This window comes from Oncorhynchus keta, chromosome 17, assembly GCF_023373465.1.
Source record: "Oncorhynchus keta strain PuntledgeMale-10-30-2019 chromosome 17, Oket_V2, whole genome shotgun sequence".
NCBI lineage: Eukaryota > Metazoa > Chordata > Actinopteri > Salmoniformes > Salmonidae > Oncorhynchus > Oncorhynchus keta.
This window is the reverse complement of record NC_068437.1, coordinates 60,451,779-60,467,018: the sequence shown is the minus strand read 5'-3', so window position 1 is coordinate 60,467,018 and position 15,240 is coordinate 60,451,779. Positions and strand designations below refer to the sequence as shown.

The following is a 15,240-nucleotide window of genomic DNA, read 5'->3' as shown; positions in this document are numbered from 1 at the left end:
GGGATGTGGAGGAGCTGAAAACATGCTGTTAACATGGGGATGTGGAGCTGAAAACATGCTGTTAACATGGGGATGTGGAGCTGAAAACATGCTGTTAACATGGGGATGTGGAGCTGAAAACATGCTGTTAACATGGGGATGTGGAGCTGAAAACATGCTGTTAACATGGGGATGTGGAGCTGAAAACATGCTGTTAACATGGGGATGTGGAGCTGAAAACATGCTGTTAACATGGGGATGTGGAGCTGAAAACATGTGGTTTACATGCCATGGGGAGCACTGAAAACATGCTGTTAACATCCCACTGCTGAAAACACCCTGCATCCCACTGCTGAAACCACCCTGCATCCCACTGCTGACCACCCTGCATCCCACTGCTGAAACCACCCTGTTAACATGGGGACTGCTGACCACCCTGCATGGGGACTGCTGACCACCCTGCATCCCACTGCTGACCACCCTGCATCCCACTGCTGACCACCCTGCATCCCACTGCTGACCACCCTGCATCCCACTGCTGACCACCCTGCATCCCACTGCTGACCACCCTGCATCCCACTGCTGACCACCCTGCATCCCACTGCTGACCACCCTGCATCCCACTGCTGACCACCCTGCATCCCACTGCTGACCACCCTGCATCTCACTGCTGACCACCCTGCATCCCACTGCTGACCACCCTGCATCCCACTGCTGACCACCCTGCATCCCACTGCTGACCACCCTGCATCCCACTGCTGACCACCCTGCATCCCACTGCTGACCACCCTGCATCCCACTGCTGACATGTGACTGAAATCAGCAGAGAGGACTAGACACACAAAGACTGACCATAACAACAATCAACAGGACATACCAGGACAGCAGAGAGGACTGGACCCACAAAGACTGACAATACAGACAACAGATATGACATAAGAAACACTGCAATGAAACAATGATGAGTACGCACAGACAAAGAAAATAAAAATCATGGACATCATAGCTCTCTGATCTATCGTAGCTCTCTGATCTATCGTAGCTCTCTGATCTATCGTAGCTCTCTGATCCATCGTAGCTCTCTGATCCATCGTAGCTCTCTGATCCATCGTAGCTCTCTGATCCATCGTAGCTCTCTGATCCATCGTAGCTCTCTGATCCATCGTAGCTCTCTGATCCATCGTAGCTCTCTGATCTATCGTAGCTCTCTGATCTATCGTAGCTCTCTGATCTATCGTAGCTCTCTGATCTATCGTAGCTCTCTGATCTATCGTAGCTCTCTGATCTATCGTAGCTCTCTGATCTATCGTAGCTCTCTGATCTATCATAGCTCTCTGATCTATCATAGCTCTCTGATCTATCATAGCTCTCTGATCTATCATAGCTCTCTGATCTATCATAGCTCTCTGATCTATCATAGCTCTCTGATCTATCATAGCTCTCTGATCTATCATAGCTCTCTGATCTATCATAGCTCTCTGATCTATCATAGCTCTCTGATCTATCATAGCACTCTGATCTATCATAGCTCTCTGATCTATCATAGCTCTCTGATCTATCATAGCTCTCTGATCTATCATAGCTCTCTGATCTATCACAGCTCTCTGATCTATCATAGCACTCTGATCTATCATAGCTCTCTGATCTATCATAGCACTCTGATCTATCAAATCAAATCAAATTTATTTATATAGCCCTTCGTACATCAGCTGATATCTCAAAGTGCTGTACAGAAACCCAGCCTAAAACCCCAAACAGCAAACAATGCAGGTGTATCATAGCTCTCTGATCTATCGTAGCTCTATGATCTATCGTAGCTCTCTGATCTATCATAGCTCTCTGATCTATCATAGCTCTCTGATCTATCATAGCACTCTGATCTATCATAGCTCTCTGATCTATCATAGCTCTCTGATCTATCATAGCTCTATGATCTATCGTAGCACTCTGATCTATCATAGCTCTCTGATCTATCATGGCAATCTGATCTATCCTGGCGATCTGATCTATGAGAGCGATCTGATCTATCATGGCGATCTGATCTATCATGGCGATCTGATCTATGAGAGCGATCTGATCTATCATGGCGATCTGATCTATCATGGTGATCTGATCTATCATAGTGATCTGATCTATGAGAGCGATCTGATCTATCATGGTGATCTGATCTATCATGGTGATCTGATCTATGATAGCGATCTGATCTATCATGGTGATCTGATCTATCATGGTGATCTGATCTATCATGGTGATCTGATCTATCATGGCGATCTGATCTATCATGGTGATCTGATCTATCATGGTGATCTGATCTATGATAGCGATCTGATCTATCATGGTGATCTGATCTATCATGGTGATCTGATCTATCATGGTGATCTGATCTATCTGGCGATCTGATCTATCATGGTGATCTGATCTATCATGGTGATCTGATCTATGATAGCGATCTGATCTATCATGGTGATCTGATCTATCCTGGCGATCTGATCTATGAGAGCGATCTGATCTATCATGGCGATCTGATCTATCATGGCGATCTGATCTATGAGAGCGATCTGATCTATCATGGCGATCTGATCTATCATGGTGATCTGATCTATCATAGTGATCTGATCTATGAGAGCGATCTGATCTATGTTGTCATACAGAAGAAGAACAGTTGTTATTTGAACAGTCAGCAGTGTTGTTCTGTTCTCTGGACAGGCAGGGAGGTCAGAGCTAAACCTCTGACCCCTGACCCCTTCCAGGTGCCATCTCAGTTGCCATGGCAGCACTATGCATCTGGAAGGCCATTGGTCTCTGATGACGAGCCCACTGAGGTAGCATAATATAAACCTGTCAGGATGAGCATGTGTCTGAGATCGAGTTACATACAGGACAGATTAAACACCTCCTGATGACCTTGACCTCTGATTGATTGATCAGATAACACACCTTCTTACCTCCTGCCATTGGCTGACTAGTTCAAACTGTCCTACTGGATGAGATTTCTGTGAAAGACCAAATAGTCTATTCCCGTCTCCTTCCATGACTTACACTGTTCAAAATACCTGATGATAATCCTTACATCATACTGTCCCAATATACATTATGCTGGTACAGCTGTGTGGAGACAGAACCTGTGGTGTTTTAGTGAGGTCATAAAGACCAGGAGTCCATTAGGTTCCAGCTGATTGTCCATTTGGTTTCCAGAGCTCTGCCGCTGGCCCTGTTATCACTGTGTTGTCACAGCCCATCTCTGTCTCAATGTCATGGTGGACCCATTCATCCACAGCACAGTGCTCCGAGCAGGTTATCTATTCATCCACAGCACAGTGCTCCGAGCAGGATATCTATTCATCCACAGCACAGTGCTCCGAGCAGGTTATCTATTCATCCACAGCACAGTGCTCCGAGCAGGATATCTATTCATCCACAGCACAGTGCTCCGAGCAGGTTATCTATTCATCCACAGCACAGTGCTCCGAGCAGGTTATCTATTCATCCACAGCACAGTGCTCCGAGCAGGTTATCTATTCATCCACAGCACAGTGCTCCGAGCAGGTTATCTATTCATCCACAGCACAGTGCTCCGAGCAGGTTATCTATTCATCCACAGCACAGTGCTCCGAGCAGGATATCTATTCATCCACAGCACAATGCTCCGAGCAGGATATCTATTCATCCACAGCACAGTGCTCTGAGCAGGATATCTATTACATAAGAGTATGAGGTGAGCCATGCTGAGCTGTCAATAATCACTAAGGATTCAGACAGTGGAGTAGAAGAAGTGTATTATCATTGTTTTGACGACCATGGGGAAATCATTTCACAAGATCCAGTGGATCAAGAAAACCTTCTTTCCTCCGTGTGAAGAGATGGGGCTGTATCCTCTCAACAGTTAAATGCACTCCTCTGTGTGAAGAGATGGGGCTGTATCCTCTCAACCATCTAAAAGCACTCCTCCGTGTGAAGAGATGGGGCTGTATCCTCTCAACCATCTAAAAGCACTCCTCTGTGTGAAGAGATGGGGCTGTATCCTCTCAACCATCTAAAAGCACTCCTCTGTGTGAAGAGATGGGGCTGTATCCTCTCAACCATCTAAAAGCACTCCTCTGTGTGAAGAGATGGGGCTGTATCCTCTCAACCATCTAAAAGCACTCCTCTGTGTGAAGAGATGGGGCTGTATCCTCTCAACCATCTAAAAGCACTCCTCCGTGTGAAGAGATGGGGCTGTATCCTCTCAACCATCTAAAAGCACTCCTCTGTGTGAAGAGATGGGGCTGTATCCTCTCAACCATCTAAAAGCACTCCTCCGTGTGAAGAGATGGGGCTGTATCCTCTCAACCATTAAAAGCACAACCAAATTCTAATGGAAAAACAATGTCTGATTTTTGGTTTAGTTGTAATTGTGTTTGGTTGTCGACAAATTAATAATTGATATGTTGGATTCAGACTAAGACCTGGACTGGCCTGGTGTATTACAGAACTCTGTCTATCTGTCTGCCTGTCGGTCTGACACTGGTACCTAGTCCCAATATATCCATTTGCTCTTCCCATTAGAAATGAAACAATCCTCTGAAACGCCAAGAAACCACTGACAGAAGACAGTAGATCACCATTAAGTAACACAGATGACAACATGTTGAGCAGGTTCATCAAAACCACAGATCTGGAATGTTTGATCCTCTCTACCTGTCGCCAAGAAGCCATAAAACAGGTCTGGATCAATACCAGCGAAGAAGCCTGTTAAAGAGATCAAATGAAGTGCTTTGGAACACTAAAACGAGTTGCAACTGATCTGCCACCACCTTGAAGGAGATGAAACCTTAACTTTGCTGGAGTATTGAAACATGGTGGAGATGTCACGTTCTGACCTTAGTTCTGTTATTTTATCTGTGTTTTAGTATGGTCAGGGTGTGAGTTGGGTGGGCAGTCTGTTTGTTTTTCTATTTTGGTTTTTGAGTACGGCCTAGTATGCTTCTCAATCAGAGGCAGCTGTCAATCGTTGTCCCTGATTGAGAATCACACTTAGGTAGCCTGGGTTTCACTTTTGGGTCGTGGATGTTTGTCTTCCGTGTCAGTGTTTGTCGCCACACGGGACTGTTTCGTTCATTTCACGTTTATTGTTTTGCATTTCTTAGTGTTCAGTTTGTTTTAAAATAAACATTATGGACACTCACAACGCTGCGTTTTGGTCTTCCGATCCTTCTCGCTACTCCTCCTCAGAAGAGGAAGAGATCTGTTACAGGAGAGGGTATTGGGACAGATTTAAAGTGTACTGAAATGTTCATCCTGGTGTTCTGAATCATGACATGGTGCGTTGTAACACCACATAATCAAGAGTTGTGCAACACCTTGCCAGAGACTGGGAGCACTAACCAGGAAAAGGGTTGAAAACACTATGGTGGTGTTTCAGAATTAGATGCCTTCTTCAGGAGTCCCTCCTATTGTGCTCTTACACGGTGTGCTGATTAACTTCTCATTGGTCCAAAAGGTCAAACAAAAGACAAAAGAAAAGTTGGTTGGTGAAAACACAAGTTTTGTATTTTAAAGTTTGTCCAGTATAATAATTCATGAGTACAACATTACTTTTTAAAGACATGATTTTGTAGCTTCAAATGTTTTATCTTTTCTTAGCAAATTATCAAACGACAACAAAACATTAACTGGGTGATATTCATTATTCCAATTCTATTGCAAAACGTTTCTTAAACTGAAGCAAACGCAACGTGGAAGGATCTACCTGAATTTGTCCAATATAAACTCTTGTTTTGCTCGGTTTGCTTCCAAATCAAATCAAATGTTATTTGTCACATACACATGGTTAGCAGATGTTAATACGAGTGTAGCGAAATGCTTGTGCTTCTAGTTCCGACAATGCAGTAATAACCAACGAGTAATCTAACAATTCCAAAACTACTACTTTATACACACAAGTGTAAAGGGATGAAGAATATGTACATACAAATATATGAATGAGTGATGGTACAGAACGGCATAGGCAAGATGCAGTGGATGGTATAGAGTACAGTATATACATATGAGATGAGTAATTATAACATTATATTAAGTGGAATTGTTTATAGTGGCTAGTGATACATTTTTTCCATAAATTTTTCCATTATTAAAGTGGCTGGAGTTGAGTCAGTATGTTGGCAGCAGCCATTCAATGTTAGTGGTGGCTGTTTAACACTCTGATGGTCTTGAGATAGAAGCTGTTTTTCAGTCTCGGTCCCTGCTTTGATGCACCTGTACCTGTCCGTTTGGTTCTTAAACGGTTTCTGTAATGAATACACCCCAGGTCCTTCACATTTTTATATTGACAAAGTAAAACAGTTCACAGATCTGTAAGGTAGTTACCATACAGTGGCTTGCGAAAGTATTCACCCCCTTGGCACTTTTCCTATTTTATTGTCCTACCCTGGAATTAAAATATATATTTTTTTTGGGGGGGTTGTATCATTTGATGCCTCCAACTTTGAAGATGCCAAATAATTTTTTATTGTGAAACAAACAAGAAATAAGACAAAAAAACTGAAAACTTGAGCGTGCATAACTATTCACCCCCAAAGTCAATCCTTTGTAGAGCCACCTTTGGCAGCAATTACAGCTGCAAGTCTCTTGGGGTACGTCTCTATAAGCTTGGCACATCTAGCCACTGGGATCTTCTTCATTCTTCAAGGCAAAACTTCTCCAGCTCCTTCAAGTTGGATAGGTTCCTCTGGCGTACAGCAATCTTTAAGTCATACCACAGATTCTCAATTGGAGTGAGGTCTGGGCTTTAACTAGGCCATTCAAAGACATTTAAATGTTTCCCCTTAAACCACTCAAGTGTTGCTTTAGCAGTATGTTTAGGGTCATTGTCCTGCTGGAAGGTGAACCTACATCCCAGTCTCAAATCTCTGGAAGACTGAAACAGGTTTCCCTCAAGAATTTCCCTGTATTTAGCGTCATCATTCCTTCAATTTCCTAGTTCCTGTCGATTAAAAACATTCCCACAGCATGATGATGACACCACCATGCTTCACTGTGGGGATAGTGTTCTCGGGGTGATGAGAGGTGTTGGGGTTTGCGCCAGACAGCTTTTTCCGCGATGGCCAAAAAGCTCAATTTTAGTCTCATTCGAGAACCTTCCTTCATATGTTTGGGGAGTCTCCCACATGCCTTTTGGCGAACACCAAATGTGTTTTCTATTTTTTTTCTTTAAGCAATGGCTCTTTCTGGCCACTCTTCCGTAAAGCCCAGGTCTGTGGAGTGTACGTCTTAAAGTGGTCCTATGGACAGATACTCCAATCTCCGCTGTGGAGCTTTGCAGCTCCTTCAGGGTTGTATTTGGTCTCTTTGTTGCCTCTGTGATTAATGCCCTCCTTGCCTGGTCTGTGAGTTTTGGTGGGCGGCCCTCTCTTGGCAGTTTTGTTGTGGTGCAATTTTTTAATAATGGATTTAATGGTGCTCCGTGGGATGTTCAATGTTTTGGATATTTAAAAAAAAACCCAACCCTGATCTATACTTCACAACTTTGTCCCTGACCTGTTTGAGGAGCTCCTTGATATTCATTGTGCCGTTTGCTTGGTGGTGCCCCTTGCTTAGTGGTGTTGCAGACTCTGGGGCCTTTCAGAACAGGCGTATATACAGTTGAAGTCAGAAGTTTACATACACCTTAGCCAAATACATTTCAACTCAGTCTTTCACAATTCCTGACATTTAATCCAGGTAAAAATGCCCTGTCTTAGGTCAATTAGGATCACCACCTTGTTTTAAGAATGTGAAATGTCAGAATACTAGAGAGAATGGAAATATGGCATTATATTTCACATTCATGGAAAAAATAGGTTAATTTTAGCAGTAGCACTCCTGCAAAACTTCAGCCCAGGGCTCAACTTCAGCCCAGGGCTCAACTTCAGCCCAGGGCTCAACTTCAGCCCAGGGCTCAACTTCAGCCCAGGGCTCAACTTCAGCCCAGGGCTCAACTTCAGCCCAGGGCTCAACTTCAGCCCAGGGCTCAACTTCAGCCCAGGGCTCAACTTCAGCCCAGGGCTCAACTTCAGCCCAGGGCTCATCCACCATCCATTGGGCTGCAGTAACATGCAGTGTGGTAGTCCAGCGCTAGAGCAGGTTAAAATAAGTGGCTATAGTGTAGCATACATCAAACAATAGATGAAGCTCAGTTAGTAGGCTTTCCAGCAGTATCAACTAAAAAGTGCCTTAATTTGCATAAAAAACTAGTTCACGACAAGTGCAAACAATGACATGTCAATTACCAACTACATGTAGCTTCACGAAAAACTGATCAATGAATCAAAATGGCTGTCCAAACTATTAGCATTAGCGGCTGAAATGCTACACCAAACAAATGTTATTGAGTGAATTCCTTTTCCGTTTCCTTGTTCAATGTGATAATCCCTGCAATAAACCATTCACACATACTTTCAGGGATTGTTTTGGAGAGTTTCATCTGAATGTCTGGTGTGCTCTCACCTGTCTGGCTGTGTGAATGAACCAAATACAGGGGAGGTGCCTGCAAACTTGCCTGTTTTTATACTTGGTTTGCTAGAGAGAACACCTGCCACAAATACCCCCTCTCCACCTCCATGCCGCAGACTGGGAGAGTTCTGAACAGTATGGCAGCACAATGTTTGAAGTTCACATTTTGCCTTTATTCTTAAAATGTGTCTTCTGATATGGGGCCCAGTTCCTCACATGGTACATGGCTGTGTGGTTGAGTGGGTCAGATTCCAAATAAATATTTTACAGGGGTTCAATTCCAGTTTCCAACTCACTCCTTCTCAGTCTCCTCCTGTTTCTAATGTGTCTTATCTGTCTAAACAAAGCACTGAAAAACTAAAGGTGGAATTTCACACCAAAGATATTCTCCCTCGGTCCCATTCAGATTTGATTTAACATGGATATACATATACAGTGGGGCAAAAACAGTAGTTAGTCAGCCACCAATTGTGCAAGTTTTCCCACTTAGGAAGATGAGAGAGTCAGTCCTGAAGACTGTCTGAGTGGTTTTAGGCAGTCGTTTGACAAGCAGGAGACCTGGGTTCTGTCATTTACTGCCGTAAACATTTGGATTGTAACATTATTTATAATCCCACAATGGGCCTGGCAACTGTAGACTATAATTAGTGCCAAAATCTACCCTAGGAAAAGTATCCAATTTCCAAATTATTTTTCTTGTCTATATTGAACACATAATTTAAACATTCACAGGGTTGGAAAAAGTATGTGAACCCCTAAGCTAACGACTGTCCAAAAGCTAATTGGAGTCAGGAGTCAGCTAACCTGGAGTTCAATCAATGAGACGAGATTGTACATGTTGGTTAGTTAGAGCTGCCTTACCCTACAGAAAACACTCACAAAAAGTGAGTTTGCTATTCACAAGAAGCATTGCCTGATGTAAACCATGCCGCTAACAAAAGAGATCTCAAAAGACCTAAGATTAAGAATTGTTGACTTGCATAAAGCTGGAAAAAAGTGCATAAAGCTGATACTTCTTTTCAAAAGTATCTTTATAAAGCCTTGATGTTCATCAGTCCTCGGTAAGACAAATAGTCTATAAATGGAGAAAGTTCAGCGCTGTTGCTTCTCTTTCTAGCGGTGCCCATCCTGCAAAGATGACTGCAAGAGCACAGCGCAGAATGCTCAATGAGGTTAAGAAGAATCCTATTGTGTGGGCTGAAGACTTGCAGAGATCTCTGGAACATGCTAACATCTCTGATGAGTCTACAATACGTACAACACTAAACAAGAATGGTGTTCATGGGAGGACACCACGAAAGAATTCACTGCTATCCAAAAAAAAAACATTTTCTGCACGTCTGAAGTTTGCAAAAGTGCACCTGGATGTTCCACAGGACTACTGGCAAAATATTCTGTGGACAGATGAAACTACAGTTGAGTTGTTTAGAAGGAACACGCAACACTATGTGTGGAGAAAAAAAGGCACAAAACCTCATCCCAACTGTAAAGTATGGTGGAGGGAGCATCGTGGTTTGGGGCTGCTTTGCTGCCTCGGGGCCTGGACAGCTTGCTATCATCGATGGAGAAATGAATTCCCAAGTTTATCAAGAATGTTAGGCTATCTGTCCGCCAATTGAAGCTCAACAGAAGTTGGGTGATGCAACAGGACAACGACCCAAAACACAGCAGGAAATCAACAACAGAACTGCTTCAACAGAAGAAAACATGCCTTCTGGAGTGGCCCAGTCAGAGTCCTGACCTTGAGATGCTGTGGCATGACCCCAAGACAAAGTTCACACCAGACATCCCAAGAATATTACTGAACTGAAACAGTTTTGTAAAGAGGAATGGTCCAAAATTCCTCCTGACCGTTGTGCAGGTCTGATCCGCAACTACAGAAAACGTTTGGTTGAGGTTATTGCTGCCAAAGGAGGGTCAACCAGTTATTAAATCTAAGGGTTCACATACATAGTGGTCCTTCTGTAGCTCAGTTGGTAGGGCATGGCGCTTTTAACGCCAGGGTAGTGGGTTTGATTCCCGGGATCACCCATACGTAGAATGTATGCACACATGACTGTAAGTCGCTTTGGATAAAAGCGTCTGCTAAATGGCATATATTATTATTATTATTACTTTTCCCACCCTGTACTGTGAATGTTTACACTGTGTGTTCAATAAAGACATGACAATGTATAATTGTTTGTGTGTTATTAGTTTAAGCAGACTGTGTTTGGCTGTTGTGACCTAGATGAAGATCAGATAAAATTTTATGACCAATTTATGCAGACATCCAGGTATTTCCAAAGGGTTCACATACTTTTTCTTGCCACTGTAGACAAATCAAAACAATAATGACACAGACGATAATAGAAAAAATAATAATAGCCAATGAGCAGTAACAATGAGCAGGACACTACAGTAAGAAATGAATGAGGACAATAATGAAATGGTGAGAAAGATACAAGTAGCAATGCTATTGCTCTGGTTGGTCATTCCACTGGCTTCCCTAGGGGTGTGGCAGGAAGCTACTTATTTTGCAGGTAATAGTGTTACACCCTGATCTGATTCACCTGTCTTTGTGCTTGTCTCCACCCCCACCATGCGTTTCCCATCGCCCCTCATTATCCCCTGTGTATTTATACCTGTGTTCTCTGTTTGTCTGTTGCCAGTTCGTTATGTTCGTCAAGCCTCCCAGTGGTTTTCACCTTACTCCTGTCTTTTCTAAAGTTCCTGTTTTCTAGTTTCTTGTTTACTAGTTTTGCCGGTTTTGACCATTCTGCCCAGAGCTTGCCTGCCGTCCTGTACCTTGTCCCACCACGCTGGATTATTGACCTCTGCCTATGCTGTCCCCGAGACTGCCTGCCGTTCTGCACCTTATGGACTCTGGTCTGGATTACTGACCTCTGCCTGCCCTTGACCTGTTGTTTTGCTTGCCCTCTGTTCTAGTAATACACTTTTGTTACTTCGACTGGGTCTTCCCTAAAACGTGACAGTACGAACTGGCCATGACCAACCCAGCAGACTCAAATCAGCTCCACAATGCTGTCTCCCTGCAAGGAGTCACCATGTAACCTGCCAGGCTTTTCTCTCCCAATGCTCCCTCATTTTCGAGCTGCAGCCTTCTTTGTTCCCCTTGGACTGCTCGAGGATATTGTACATCATAACGCTGATGTCCGGGAGGGCACTCGCCTTGGCTACGGCGGTATGGGAGCAACAGACCATCGTCTGCCTCAGTCTAGAGGAGTTTGTGGCGGAATTTCGGAAGGTGCTTCTGTTTCCCCGTACCCTCAGTATACTTCCCACTTTTCAAGTTTCTAAATTCAAACCCATGTCTCAGAGCCCGTTGTCTCCGGTTTCTGGATTACTGACCTCTGCCTGCCCTTGACCTGTCGTTTAAAAATGCCCGTAAATCTGTATAGTTCTGGCAGTGTAGGAGAAAATGCAGCTCTGTCTTCACCGCTCTCTGAGGGCGGAGTGAACACAACCTGTCCTCCCTGGGTAGCCAGATCTGTCAGTGACGGATGGTTTCTACGACCAGGCTGTGCTAGCGAATAAATACGTCAGATTACTATACCTACCTATCAGCTATCTATCTAGATAAATAATACCTCAGATTACTATACCGACCTATCAGCTAGCTATCTAGATAAATAATACCTCAGATTACTATACCTACCTATCAGCTATCTAGATAAATAATACCTCAGATTACTATACCGACCTATCAGCTATCTATCTAGATAAATAATACCTTCTCTGAACAAGTCTGCCTGAAAGCAGTAAGGAACAGGAATGGAATAGGGGAGAGAGAGGGAGATATATGACCTGTGGACAGGTGGTGAATGTGAGGCTGGACTGGAGTAGCTCGTAGAAAGAGGACAGCTGCAACAGAATGCCAGAAGCGCCACTTACCGGAGGATCTCTTTCCGTGTGAAGAAGGTACAGTCCTATGAGGAAAAGAAGAAAACATTATTTATCGTTGGTATACATGACATTAAGGCCAAATATTGTTACATGCAGCACATATCTGATAATGTTTTTAGAATATAGAACAAATCAATTTATTTAACATAAATCAACCCTAAAGCCTTAGGAGGGTTAGCGCTCCTGAAACATTGTCTACTGGACTCCCTACAGTGTGACCTCAATCACCTAAAGTGTGATCTCAAAGTGTGACCCCTGCAGTGAAAAGACTCATGTTTCTCTGATGTCACTATAGGTTGTCAGCTGTCTCTCGCCACACAGAAAGGTGAGTTGAGCCAGCCAGGGGAAGGAACATGATCAGCTGGTGTCTGTGATCATGGCACAAGAGAGATAGAGACACACAGTACCATCACCCTCTAGTCCAGACACACAGTACCATCACCCTCTAGTCCAGACACACTACACCATCACCTACTAGTCCAGACACACTGTACCATCACCTACTAGTCCAGACACACAGTACCATCACCTACTAGTCCAGACACACTGTACCATCACCTACTAGTCCAGACACACTGTACCATCACCTACTAGTCCAGACACACTGTACCATCACCTACTAGTCCAGACACACTGTACCATCACCTACTAGTCCAGACACACTGCACCATCACCTACTAGTCCAGACACACTGTACCATCACCTACTAGTCCAGACACATTGCACCATCACCTACTAGTCCAGACACACTGTACCATCACCTACTAGTCCAGACACACTGTACCATCACCTACTAGTCCAGACACACTGTACCATCACCTACTAGTCCAGACACACTGTACCATCACCTACTAGTCCAGACACACTGTACCATCACCTACTAGTCCAGACACACTGTACCATCACCTACTAGTCCAGACACTACACCATCACCTACTAGTCCAGACACACTGTACCATCACCTACTAGTCCAGACACACTGTACCATCACCTACTAGTCCAGACACACTGTACCATCACCTACTAGTCCAGACACACTGTACCATCACCTACTAGTCCAGACACACTGCACCATCACCTACTAGTCCAGACACACTGTACCATCACCTACTAGTCCAGACACACAGTACCATCACCTACTAGTCCAGACACACTGTACCATCACCTACTAGTCCAGACACACTGTACCATCACCTACTAGTCCAGACACACTGTACCATCACCTACTAGTCCAGACACACTGTACCATCACCTACTAGTCCAGACACATTGCACCATCACCTACTAGTCCAGACACTACACCATCACCTACCATCACTAGTCCCAGGCACAGTTGTAGACCATCACCTACTAGTCCAGGGACACACTGGACCATCACCTACTAGAATCCATGCACACATGACTGTAACCATAAAAGCCTACTAAATCCAGATATTATTATTATTATATATTACTAGTCCAGACACACTGTACCATCACCTACTAGTCCAGACACACAGTACCATCACCTACTAGTCCAGACACACCGTACCATCACCATCACCTACTAGTCCAGACACACTGTACCATCACCTACTAGTCCAGACACACTGTACCATCACCTACTAGTCCAGACACACTGTACCATCACCTACTAGTCCAGACACACTGTACCATCACCTACTAGTCCAGACACACTGTACCATCACCTACTAGTCCAGACACACTGTACCATCACCTACTAGTCCAGACACACTGTACCATCACCTACTAGTCCAGTACCATCACCTGTCCAGACACATTGCACCATCACCTACTAGTCCAGACACACTGTACCATCACCTACTAGTCCAGACACACTGTACCATCACCTACTAGTCCAGACACACTGTACCATCACCTACTAGTCCAGACACATTGCACCATCACCTACTAGTCCAGACACACTGTACCATCACCTACTAGTCCAGACACACTGTACCATCACCTACTAGTCCAGACACACTGTACCATCACCTACTAGTCCAGACACACTGTACCATCACCTACTAGTCCAGACACACTGTACCATCACCTACTAGTCCAGACACACTGTACCATCACCTACTAGTCCAGACACACAGTACCATCACCTACTAGTCCAGACACACTGTACCATCACCTACTAGTCCAGACACACTGTACCATCACCTACTAGTCCAGACACACTGTACCATCACCTACTAGTCCAGACACACTGACCATCACCTACTAGTCCAGACACAGACCATCACACTAGTCCAGACACAGTACCATCACCTACTAGTCCAGACACACAGTACCATCACCTACTAGTCCAGACACACAGTACCATCACCTACTAGTCCAGACACACTGTACCATCACCTACTAGTCCAGACACACTGTACCATCACCTACTAGTCCAGACACACTGCACCATCACCTACTAGTCCAGACACATTGCACCATCACCTACTAGTCCAGACACACAGTACCATCACCTACTAGTCCAGACACACAGTACCATCACCTACTAGTCCAGACACACAGTACCATCACCCTCTAGTCCAGACACACAGTACCATCACCTACTAGTCCAGACACACAGTACCATCACCTACTAGTCCAGACACACTACACCATCACCTACTAGTCCAGACACACTGTACCATCACCTACTAGTCCAGACACACAGTACCATCACCTACTAGTCCAGACACACTGTACCATCACCTACTAGTCCAGACACACTGTACCATCACCTACTAGTCCAGACACACTGCACCATCACCTACTAGTCCAGACACACTGTACCATCACCTACTAGTCCAGACACACTGTACCATCACCTACTAGTCCAGACACACTGTACCATCACCTACTAGTCCAGACACACCGTACCATCGT

The 15,240-nt window shown here is 44.4% G+C and overlaps 1 protein-coding gene across 2 annotated transcripts in view; it reads right to left on the bottom strand.

Moving 5' to 3' along the window:
- Positions 1 to 15,240, bottom strand: part of LOC118382384 (calcium and integrin-binding family member 2) — a 74,875-nt gene that overhangs the window by 28,840 nt on the left and 30,795 nt on the right. For both annotated transcript variants that reach the window (XM_052466869.1, XM_052466870.1), the window contains exon 2: positions 12,343 to 12,377. In XM_052466869.1, coding sequence (XP_052322829.1) covers positions 12,343 to 12,377 — 35 coding nt within the window. The remainder of the gene's footprint in view (positions 1 to 12,342; positions 12,378 to 15,240) is intronic.